Genomic DNA, 12,457 nt, shown 5'->3' on the forward strand with positions numbered 1-12,457 from the left:
AATGTTTAACACAAAGTGCAGGTAAAATGGGCTATAGAAAACAACACTCTGCCATTACAGTTGATCTATATAATAACTGGAGTAGAAGGACTTACAACTGTCAAATACAGGTATGGGACCTGTTATCCAGAATGCTTGGGACTTGGGGTACTTTCCGTTATTTGGATCTTCATACCTTAAGACTACTAGAAAATCATTTACCGTATATACTCAAGTATAAACCGACCTGAGTATAAGCCGAGGTACCTAATTTTACCTACTAAAACTGGGAAAACGTATTGACTCGAGTATAAGCCTAGACACACCTACAGCCCTGTCTCCCAGCAGCGCACATTCCGCCAAAGTGACCCCCAGCGATCAACCGGACTTCTTTGCAAAGTTGATGGTGACAGAGAATTGCCAAACGGATTACTGCGTGCATTGTCCCACTGTCCCACTACCATGTGCAGAGGGTGCGGTTTGATATTGCCATCACTGTTAATCCTTCATATAACCAACAGAGGGTGCTGTGTGATATTGCAGTCACTGTTAATCTTTCATATAACCAACAGAGGGCGCTGTGTGATATTGCAGTCACTGTTATTCTTTCATATAACCAACAGAGGGCGCTGTGTGATATTGCAGTCACTGTTATTCTTTCATATAACCAACAGAGGGCGCTGTGTGATATTGCCATCGCTGTTATTCTTTCATATAACCAACAGATGGCGCTGTGTGAAATTGCAGTCACTGTTATTCTTTCATATAACCAACAGAGGGTGCTGTGTGATATTGCAGTCACTGTTATTCTTTCATATAACCAACAGAGGGCGCTGTGTGATATTGCCATCGCTGTTATTCTTTCATATAACCAACAGATGGCGCTGTGTGAAATTGCAGTCACTGTTATTCTTTCATATAACCAACAGATGGCGCTATGTGATATTGCAGTCACTGTTATTCTTTCATATAACCAACAGAGGGTGCTGTGTGATATTGCCATCACTGTTAATTCTTCATATAACCAACAGAGGGCGCACTGTTATTCTTTCATATAACCAACAGATGGCGCTGTGTGATATTGCCATCACTGTTAATCTTTCATATAACCAACAGAGGGCGCTGTGTGATATTGCAGTCACTGTTATTCTTTCATATAACCAACAGAGGGCGCTGTGTGATATTGCCATCGCTGTTAATCTTCCATATAACCAACAGAGGGCACTGTGTGATATTGCCATCACTGTTATTCTTTCATATTAACAACAGAGTATAAGCCGAGGTAGACTTTTTCAGCACATTTTGGATGCTGAAAAACTCGGCTTATACTCGAGTATATACGGTAAACATTAAATAAAGGCAATAGGCTGGTTCTGCTTCCATTAAGGATTAATATCTTGCTTAGGATTGAGTATAAGGTACAATTTTATTAATACAGAGAAATCATTTTTAAAAACTTGAATTATTTGGATAAAATGAAAGTCTATGTGAGAGGACCTTCCCGTAATTATGAGCTTTCTGGATAACTGATTCCATACCTGTATTATTAGACAAGGCATCATTCAAGGGACAGTAAAATCAAGCATTAACTTTCATAACTTTATGTGCCATACATTGTAGAATCTACACCACAGGTAAGAATAGATTCTATGGTTCCAGATTTAACTTTATTCATAATATCCTGAGCGAGCTCCCGGTGAAAGCGACTATGTTGTGCATAACGCATAATGCTCTTCTGACGTCACCTGCATCCGCATAAAGTCGCAGAATTCGTTCATTATGAGCATGCGTGTGCCTCAACATGGCCGCTCGTACCGGGAGTTCCCTCCTGATGCGGGTGGCTTAGTGGTGCGTGGGGAAATTAAAAAACAAAAAAACTACTGTTACCCCCAACCGGAGTGCTGGCCCCATTAGCCCACATCATTGGATGGGGAACTGTTTTTTTGCCAACAGGTACTCTTTAAGATAAGTAAAAAAGCTAAACAAAGCACAAGCCAACACAAACATGGCTGCGTCTAATATGTTATTTTAAGAAAGAAGAAAAAATCATATAAAAAAAGTCATGGTTGTAAGAGATTAGGTTGTAAAAAAAATGAAAATCGTGGAATGAGCACGCACACCGGGTTGGATAAAATCTCGATCTTTATTCCATAGATTAAAACAACTGTCCGAACGCGATTCTTATCTAGAGATACGTAATTATAGGTACTATGCCTAGGATTACGTATCTCTAGATACGAAATGGGTTATGTTTACATTGTTTGCTTCAGTTTGCCAAGAATGCTGAGCCCTTAAGCGACAGACCTGGAGCACACACACACCCACGTCAAGTCTTGCATTTGGTGAGCTCCGTTTCTTTTACCAGCAGCTTTGACTTTTACTGTTTGGATAGAGCTGCGGGTTTCATATTATATGAAGAAAAAATAAACGAAAGCATTCATATTTTAGTGTTACTTACATAAATGTTCTTCATATCGGCTACCTGGCATCTGACTGTGTAGAACTCTTCAGCTGTCTGACTAACATGCTCACAATCCTACAAACAAAATATGAGCAAAAAAAGTGTGACTTTATGGACAAATAAATAACTTTAGTAACATTTGGGGCCATTGGGTAATAGATCAATTCCCACATCCATTAAAGGAGAAGGAAAGTCACAATCACCTGGGGTGCCAAAAAGTAGGATCCCTCCAAGTAACTGTAATCACTTACTTGATACCCTCGGCCGGTGCTGTTCTCAGCAAGCACCAATGTGCATCTTTTTCTTTTTTTTTTTAAATCCAAAGGCTGACGCACGAGCAGAAGAGTGAAAGAGCAAGCTTTTTTGTTAAAGTTTAGCTTTACACGTTACTGCACATGTGCGACCTCACAAAAAAAGAAGCTGGAAGAGGATGACTCCATACTGCTCGCTTGAAGAACTGCAAGCCGAGGCAGTTTTCTGCTGAGAGGAGCACCAGCTTGGGGTTTCCTTCTCCTTTACTACAAACACATTATCCAGGGACATAATATTAAGTATTAAGTACCTGCATAAAAACAAATATTGAGACAAGTTGCTTGGCACTGTTGTAATGCTAAGCAACACTGCCCTCTATTATTTACAGATATATATTACTTATGTGCACATTTTAGCCAGTGATAAAAAGCCTACAATTCTCTTTCGTCTGCCCTCCAGCTGAATGGAATATATATATATATATATATATATATATATATATATAAATATAATACACAAAAGCCATGAATATCTTGTAAAATATATCCTTATAAACGGTGACTAGTGATGTCATCAGTTATAAACGTTGAGTAGTGATGCCATTTTTGTCACATGACTCATTAAAACTTGTGTATTATAATAAATAAGTAGCCCTTGTTGGAAAATATGAGGATATTAGAGGTAACCTCGGAGTTCCATGACCTCGGTGACTTATAATATCCTTATATTTTACAAGAGGGGGTACTTTATTCAGAAGCAACAGCAATGAGACTTTTCACACTAAAAACACGTTGGCTGAAATGCACCAGTGCTCGCAATTTCAAGAGCATCACTGGGTCTTTGTGTAATTTGGCATTTCTTTCTACTAAGTCCATTAAAATATAACAAAGAACTACATGAATCAAAAAAATCCACCAACATGGATTTATTGTTGCATAGTAACCATCAAGGAAAAGTTACTGTTTAATTTATTACAGACATGAAAACAAGAACGGTTTGCTGATACAGGTATGGGACCTGTTATCCAAAATGCTTGGGACCTGGGGTATTCCAGATAATGGATCTTTCTGTAATTTGGATCTTCGTACCTTAATTCTACCAAAATATGATTTAAATATGACTAGTAGGATTGATTTGCCGTGAATAAGGATTAATTATATCTTAGTTCAGATCAAGTACAAGGTACTATTGTATTATTACAGAGAAAAAGGTTTTAAAAATTTGGATTATTTGGATAAAATGGAGTGTATGGGAGATGGCTTTTCCATAATTCTGAGCTTTTTGGATAATGAGTTTCTGGATAACGGATCCCATACCTGTATAAGAACATGGTAAATAGAAGTCCTGTATTTCTAAGCTTTCTAGAGAAGAGAGTTCTAGCTTTACTGTGTTTATTGTATATTACAAAAGAAAATGAAAAGACTTACCAAGGACACCACGTTGTTGGTAATGACACCCCCAAATAAGCTTTTGACGGTATTTTTCTGTGAGGATGAAACGGATGTCACTGCTGTGTTAGGACAACAGAGATATTTCAGTAGATGGAATGTGCTATAAAATAACTCACCAGTTCAGGCGTCATTTCTTCAATTTTTGTTATAAGATCTGTAAAGAACTCGGTCATATCCTTCTGTTCTCCTGTATTGAGAGGTTGTTTATCCATTGTGTATGTCTTACAGAACGGCCTTGGATTGTAAGCTTTGCATTCACTTTCCTGTAATACACATTAATTTCAATCAGTACATTTCACCCTGAGAATTTCATCAATCTTTAAAACAATGTCATGAGGTCTGGGTAAGAAGGAAGCTAAATACAATAAGTGTATGTTCATCTCCAGTGCCCAGTCTGACATATTAAACAAGGGCAGTTGTTTATCTAAAGCCACAAAAAAAAGTCACAAAACACAATCTATAATTTAAGGGGGCAGTGTATCACCTTTGCAACATGAGTTCAATATAACAGGATTTTTGATACTCACCATTATATCTGTTTCTCTGTAGTCGAAAGGGGGACACAGGGACTGATGGAGTTGAGCTCCATCGTCCAGGAGGCAGGACACTTGAATAGTAATTAAGGGGCGAGCCCACCAGGCTTTACCCCTCACACTGTACATTCCTATTCAGTTTGTTCCAAAGCTGCTACCGTAATTATTAAAACTATTAACAGGCAGAAAGTAAACCAAGGAACTATTCAAACGTCACCACACGGTCACCAGCTCGCCGAGGCGGGAAGCCCTGTGTCCCCCTTTCAACTACAGAGAAACAGATTTAAAGGTGAGTATCAAAAATCCTGTTTTCTCGGTTGTCTTAGGGGGGACACAGGGACCGATGTGGACTTAAAGTAGTCCCAACAACAGCAGGGTGGGAGTGAGCTGTATATACATATATGGAACACAATTATTTGATTACCGATTGCAACACCTTCCGTCCAAGGAGCCTGAGATTTTCTAAAGGACTTAGATCGTTCAACATACCATTGCAATGCTCTGACAACATCTAATTTGTGTAGTCGGCGTTCCTTATCATTCTTAGATTCCGAATAGAGAGAAGGAACTACAATTTCTTGGTTCACATGGAAGGCAGAAACAACTTTGGGTAGAAATGTCGGCACTGTTCTGAGAACAGCTTTGTCTTTATGAAAGATTAAGTATGGAGGTTCACACAAGAGAGTGCGGAGATCTGATACTCTCCTGGTAGATGAAATTGCCACCAGAAACACCACCTTATAGGTAATCCATGTATCTGAAACTGAACTTAACGGTTCAAACGGTGGATCAAGCAATGCTTCCAGCACTAGATTCTAACCTGCCTGATCGACTAAACGACCGACCTCTGCCGGACGAAAAATGTCGGGACTCTCCACACACGTTCTGAAAATCCTACGAATCCTAGATTTGTACGATGAGATCTTTGCGTCTATGGCCAGCTTTACACTATAGCTTGTGGGATGATAACAATTCCTGTCACAATGTCCCATTCTGAATGTCTTTAACTAGGGACTCCGACCATGCTTGTATAGCTCTGGACACCCATGCTGATGCCAAACAGGTGTAAATTGCTCATAGAAAGCCCTCTAACTTTCTATCTGAATGGTCTTTGAACGCTGCCGCGTTGGTGACTGGTAGGGTGATGAACTCTGAAAGTCTAGACACTGGAGCATCTACTGCTGGTGGGTTAGACCATTTTTCTACCAATTCCTTCGGGAACGGATACGACTTCGAAAATTTCTTAGTTGCTCAAAATTTATGCTCGGGGGAATTCCACTCGTCTTGAATCAGACTCTGCAGTTGCTCATGCTCTGGAAAGCAGACTGACGATTTGTGCTGCCTCTTCAATAGGGTAGGCGCCTCATCTGTCTGTTTGGGCTTCTGTGACATATTCAGTACCTCAAGCACCCCCTTAATTAATGCCGTCTACATCGTGTAAATTATAACTGTCTCTGCCCTTATCCTGATAATCCTCCTCATCCGCACAAGAAGACCCAGAAGAAGCAATCTCACCCTCAGAGGGAGATGAGTGTTGTTCAGGAGATGACTCGTCAGACCTAGCAGGGTTGACAGTATCCTCCTTTGTGTCATCTAACCGTTTGCGTTTAGCACCGGATTTGTGACTGAGTCTAACTAGCACTTTTCCCAGGAGAATTCTCAACTTGTGCAGCTGGAATACCCCCTGGGGTGCTGGTTGCCCCCTGCCCCTGAGTGCAAGACAGCGGCTCCCCCTGGCCCCCTGAAAACTTTAGCTGACAATTAGTACAGGCAAGGTACCTCACCTGTGCCTCTGGAATGTTTGCGTTCCATTACGTACTCGCGGTTTTCTTCTCGCCGAAAGAAAATGACCGCCAGAGGGTTAGAAGGTGGAATGCACACGCGTTCCACCCATATGTGCTCCCTGACTTAACACGAGTCAGCCCGGGAGCTACTCTACCGCAGCCTCCAGCCCTCCCACACAGCGCGCGGTCTCTGCGGCCTAAGGAGTTGGAAACTGCAGCAAGTACCACATGAGTGTTAGGCAATGGCAGCGGAGGTCGGGGGGAGGAAAGAAAGAGGGGGGGGGGGAGAGCACCAGTAATTAGGCAATATTCCTGTTAAGACAGGCATCATACCACTTACCCCCACACCGGCCAGACCTTCTGCACTGGGTCAGGCAGCACAGGCAATGTCTAGGTGGTCTGTATAGTGTAAAATGCTAGATAATGACCCCGATGTGCTGCACCTCGTAGGGGGCTGCCCATATAAAAACAGGTAACCCTGCTTTTTCAGCCTCACCCCGATCAGTATCAGTCAGAGCTGAACGTATCGTCACACGCAGATCCAACCTCCCGGTAGCAGGACACTTAAAAAACTGAACAGGAATGTACAGTGTGAGGGGTAAAGCCTGATGGCCACGCCCCTTAATTACTATTCAAGTGTCCCGCCTCCTGGAGGGTGGAGCTTAACCCCATCGGCCCCTGTGTCCCCCTAAGACGACAGAGAAAGAAGGTTTGTTTAAGAATAAATTTTCTGCGTATTGTTTTAATAAAGAAATATCTATGGTTTAATGGTTTAATTCTTACACTAAACAGGGCAAAATCTGAAACTGAAATTTATGTTCCATTCTGCTTCCTAAACCCCACAAGCACAATCAAAATCCATCAGCGGTCTACTGAAAGCTTCTGTATAATAGCTGCTCTTTATCTCACAACCTGCAGCCCAGGAATGGAGGAGGTTTGTTTATACAGAGGAATTCTGAGTGCAATGTTGACTTGGTTGGACCTCGCTGGTTGGGACAGGAAGAAGAATATTACTTTCGTTTCAGATGTTTCTGTTTAGTGCAAGAAAGGAAAGGATTTGTTGTAAATTAAAATGAAATGCACTTCTCACTTTATAAATTGATGTAACTGTGCACTTTAGACTAGGCATGCATCGAATTCAGGATTCGGTTCGGGATTTGTCCAGGATTCAGCCTTTTTCAGCAGGATTCGGACGAATCCTTCTGCCCGGCCGAACCGATTCCGAATTTGCAAGTGACCAATGACAGATGCAATATTCTACCGCTGCAAACTTTTCAGAAAACAAAATTGCAGTGATAAAATGCAAAGTGTCCTGTGAACTTTCCAAAATGTAATGTGCATAATTAGGAAAGCATACGGATTGGGCTATAAAGCCCATGTTTATATGGTAATTATGTTATTTAAAAAGGGTCCTCCAGCTGAAATATGTTTTTTGTAGAATGTATGAAGATGTTATCCAAAACAACTTTCCAATACATAATTCATTATAAATAATCAATGATTTTAAATATATTTGTAAATGTAACTGTTATTGGAAGCTGTCTGGCTGTTTACATTCTGCACCTCTGGGCTCTGAAATGTGAAATATTATTACCAACAGGCCGATTAGCACCTCTAAAGGAGTCCTGAGCCCTATTACCTTGTTTCAAAAAGCAGACCCAGAGGACAGAAAGCAATAAACCTGCAAAAACATTTATGAAAAAAATGTATTTAATGTACATCAGACTTTGAATTACATTTTCTTGTCATTTATGAATCAATTGTCAAACTTGCTCACATGGAATTATCTTTTCATATATAGGTTTCCCTTTTATGGCTAGAGAAATCAATTTTGCCAAGGTATCATTTAAAAACATATATATTTTTGAAAAAACACTGGTTAGGTGCTAAAAAGTTGATAAAAACTATGATCTTCTGTTTTCTTTGCTTTGCAAGGAATATAAATTCTCATTTATGCAAATATAAAAACATTACATAAAAAGAAAATCCAAGCTTAGAGAATAAACTTTTTACTTTAATTCAATATTTATAACTTAAAGTCAGTAATGTTGTTTAAAAACAATGTCACAGTGAAAAAAAAAAAAACGAATTCATGATATTTAAATTACAAGACAGAACAGTCTTTTCCAGAGAAAGAAGGAGAATAAAATCAAATGTGTGTAAGAGGAAACAACTCCACTTACCATTAAATATGTAAACATTTTTTGGAGTTCCAGCAAAGTAGTTTTATGCTTCATATCTTCTGAATACTGAAAGAAATTAAAAAAAACAAAAACTTTTAATGACCAATTTGATGTTGCCTGTTCTCTGTAGGTCAGTGGTTTTAGGACTTTCTTGTGTTTAGCCCCTACACTATATCAAAATGTTAATGCTTCTGGAACTCTTTGCATTAATAATCCTTACTTTAAGCATAGCCATTTACCATGTTAACCCCAAATTTCAGGATATTTAGCCAAAAAGCTAAACTTCTTACATTATGTCAGTCCTAGAGAGGCCTGATCATCACTGGATCTACAACAGCAGATGCAATTTTGGGAATAAAAGATCCTGTTTAAATAAAGCTTAGAAAGTAGGACTACATTTCAGAAGTGTATAATTAGATCCTTCTCAGGAATACTATGATGAGAAGATAAAATTGCAAGTAAGAAATGTAATTTATACCTTACCAACCCCCATATGTAATAAAAGGCACTAAGTTTGGCCGGGAGCTGTAACTAATAGCAACCAATAAGATGTTTGCTTTAAAACAATTGTACCTGCTGATTGGTTGCTATGGGTAATTGCACCTGGGCGAGTTAGTGCATTTTATTACATGACCCCCAAAGAGTTTTAAACAGAACTTTTTGTAAATACCATTCTGGCGGGTGATTGTGGTTTAGTCGTTTGTAGGAAAATCAAAACATTTTGTTGTTTAAGAGATTGACTGACGAGCCGGGCATGTGGCCACTACCAAAGTCACTTGGCAGAAACAAGTACAGCTGAGACAATGTCAATTCTGTGCATATGAAATCCTCAGACATGTCATTAAAAAGATACAGGGAATAGCCAAATATTACAGAAAGGTATGATGGCCCTGCCTGGTTTTTGTGCATATTTAACTTAGCCTGAAAGCTTATTTAGGAAACCGTGTAAAGAAAACCTGGCCTGAATGGCTGGACATAGGGAATATACTAAAATATTTAGTCTTGTGCCAAGTTATACTAAAAGAGAAACTGCTTGCCCCGGTGCAGTAACCCATGGCAACCAATAAGGTTTTAACAGTTGACATTTCCTGTAACACACTTTGCACTGTTTAATGCATAATCCCTTAATTCCTTTTTACTCATTATAATTTTTAGTATGGGCAACAGAAACAATTAATAGTAAAGTAGTTAATTTCTGCTTCTGAAGGAGAGTTTCATTGCTTGGTAACCTGTGTCCAATAGAGAAAATGCACTGGTTATGTTTACGTTGAGCACTTGACATGTGAAGCAATGAAGAATGACATTGAATACATTGATTCTATACCTTTGCAGTAAAGATGGCTTGCCTGGCCTCCGGGATCATGTAGAGCTGCTGAATGGTGGAAGCCAGATAACATGTTGCCCCAAGGTTAGTCAGGCCAACAAACCTGCATTCAGCTCGGACATCATCATGGGGCCAATAATCCCATTTGTAGGCGGCATGGGAAGCTGCAAGGTACAACAAACATTAAACAATTAAATGATATAAAACATTTCTAAATGAAAATTGGTTGCATTCTGTAACAAACCTACATTTGATTTAATGATTATTGCTCTTCTGCTTTCCCACTGCACAGGCCAATTCTGCCATGCACCCCTCCATTCTTGCTCATTACATTATTATTATTATTATTATCAACATGTATTTATATAGTGCCAGCATATTTCACAGCACTGTAAAGTAGATGTGTTTATAAATGTGTTAACTAAATCACATTAATTACATACTGTACATAGAACATATATACATTATATACATCACAACCAATACTGGTACAAAAGGTGAGGAAGGCCCTATGCAATGGAGCTTACAATCTAATGGGAAGGGAATAAGACACAGGGTGTGGGAGTGGGCAAGATCAGAATTAAGTGAGTGAGAGATGTGGTACTGTATGTGGTATTGCGTTTGGTAGTTAAGCAGAGTGAGGGGAGGCTTCTCGAAAGAAGTGTGTTTTAAGAGATCTTTTGAAAGCACTCATCATGAAATACTCAGTTTTGCCAGAGCTGGGGTTGCCCAGACTTTATCAGCTCGCAATCTACTCTTGCCACCTGACGCCATCATGAGATCTACCTGAAAGTGATACTGACAATAAAAAATAATTCTTCAAAATATTAATGTACTTCAAAAGTTACCTATAGGTCACGTTGAGCGTTTTTCATTGATAGGTTTGTTTTTGTAATTAATTGTTACTTGAAGTTCCTAAACCTGACTGTTTTGCCAACCTGACTGTCCCTTCTCAACATGTCAGAGTTTCTAATGCTAACAAATGACTGAAGTTCAAATATGGCAGCCTCCTCATAGAGGAACACGGGGCATCTGTAAATACCTTTATGGCAAAATTAGAGATCGCATTCAAACACAATGTTATGATACATGTAAAAAAAGGTTTAATTTCTGGTGTCAGTATCTCTTTAAGAACTTATAGCAGGATAGCACAGAGGCAATCCCATGTATATATAATACCCCAATTAGTCGAAATACATTGAAGTCTAGGGGGCCCATTCACCAAGCTCGGGTGAATGAATAGAGGGAAAAAAAGCTCGAATTTCGAGTAGTTTTTTGTGCTCCTCGATTATCGAATTGGTGTAAATTCACCTGAGTAGAATGATTTGAATAGATTGAGCACAAAAACGCTGCGACTATTCGCCCATTCGATAGTCGAAGTACTGGATCGAGTGCAAAAACGCTGCGACTATCCACCCATTCAATAGTCGAAGTACTGTCTCTTTTAAAAATACTTCGACTGCCTACTTCGCCACCTAAAACCTACCGAATTGCTTTAAAAACCTATGGGAAAGTCCCATAGGCTTGTTTTCCAAGTTTTTGATCGAATAAAAAGGCATTCGATCGAATGAAAATCCTTCAAGCGAATATTCGATCGTTTGCCTATTTGACTGGCAAATATTCGCCAATTCGCCAGCGCGTAAATTCGCCCGAATTGCCTATTCGATTCTATTCCCCAGGCGAATTTCGAGGGATTTAACCCCTCGAAATTCGACCCTTGATAGATCTGCCCCTATGGGTGACTTGTTTTATAAGTGCTGTATGTGCGCAGCAATTGTTTTTTTCACGGTCTACCAGGAACTTTAAAGTCTGTAATACCTGGTAGACCGCAATTGACATCTTGGGAACCCCCTGGCCTAGAGGGTGGCACTTTCTGAATGACATTGGGGATGCTGATTGCACCCAGTGTGGGCAATACGATTATTTCAGATGTTCATACGTAAAAAATGCCATTTAGTGTGGAGACGAGTTATTTCAGATAATCTATGGCTACAGAGCAATATTTACACATTTGTAACTAAATCAATCTGACCTGAAATATATATTTCACAGTGTTAGACATTACAGTGTTTTACTGATGTCTTATACTTTTATTCTGCAGCATGGAAATGGCAGATAGGAGGTAAAGCTGAACACTGTGTTGTACAAAGCAGCAGCCCTGTGCCATGTGCAAATCTTTGAGCTAATATAACGTATAGCAATATAACATACTAGCAATAGTGTAAATAATCAGACTCTTACACTGCATGTGTTGCGCCATTACCCAGTTGTGTAACAACCTGTAGTTCTCCACTGAGCCTTTCACCATTTCCACTAAGAGGTCATAAGCAGCAGCTCGGGAAGAATGAGATTTACATTTGGGCTGCAATTTGTCTTTCAGGCTTGGCAGCAAGAAAAGGAGATTAAAAACATCTCTGAGGAACTCCTGGAAACAAATAAATGAGTAAGACAGTGGCCACTTATTAATCGGGGCAAGTATAAGGTTTATTT

The 12,457-nt window shown here is 39.6% G+C and overlaps 1 protein-coding gene across 2 annotated transcripts in view; it reads right to left on the minus strand.

Annotated features, from left to right (window-relative positions):
* usp34.S (ubiquitin specific peptidase 34 S homeolog) overlaps positions 1-12,457 on the minus strand; it is a 130,842-nt gene that overhangs the window by 46,101 nt on the left and 72,284 nt on the right. For both annotated transcript variants that reach the window (XM_018264826.2, XM_018264825.2), the window contains exons 41-46: positions 12,209-12,392; positions 9,968-10,131; positions 8,644-8,709; positions 4,260-4,406; positions 4,120-4,176; positions 2,438-2,515 (exon numbers count right to left, since the gene is read on the minus strand). In XM_018264826.2, the coding sequence (XP_018120315.1) occupies positions 2,438-2,515; positions 4,120-4,176; positions 4,260-4,406; positions 8,644-8,709; positions 9,968-10,131; positions 12,209-12,392 (696 nt within the window). The remainder of the gene's footprint in view (positions 1-2,437; positions 2,516-4,119; positions 4,177-4,259; positions 4,407-8,643; positions 8,710-9,967; positions 10,132-12,208; positions 12,393-12,457) is intronic.

This window comes from Xenopus laevis, chromosome 5S (genome assembly GCF_017654675.1).
Source record: "Xenopus laevis strain J_2021 chromosome 5S, Xenopus_laevis_v10.1, whole genome shotgun sequence".
NCBI lineage: Eukaryota > Metazoa > Chordata > Amphibia > Anura > Pipidae > Xenopus > Xenopus laevis.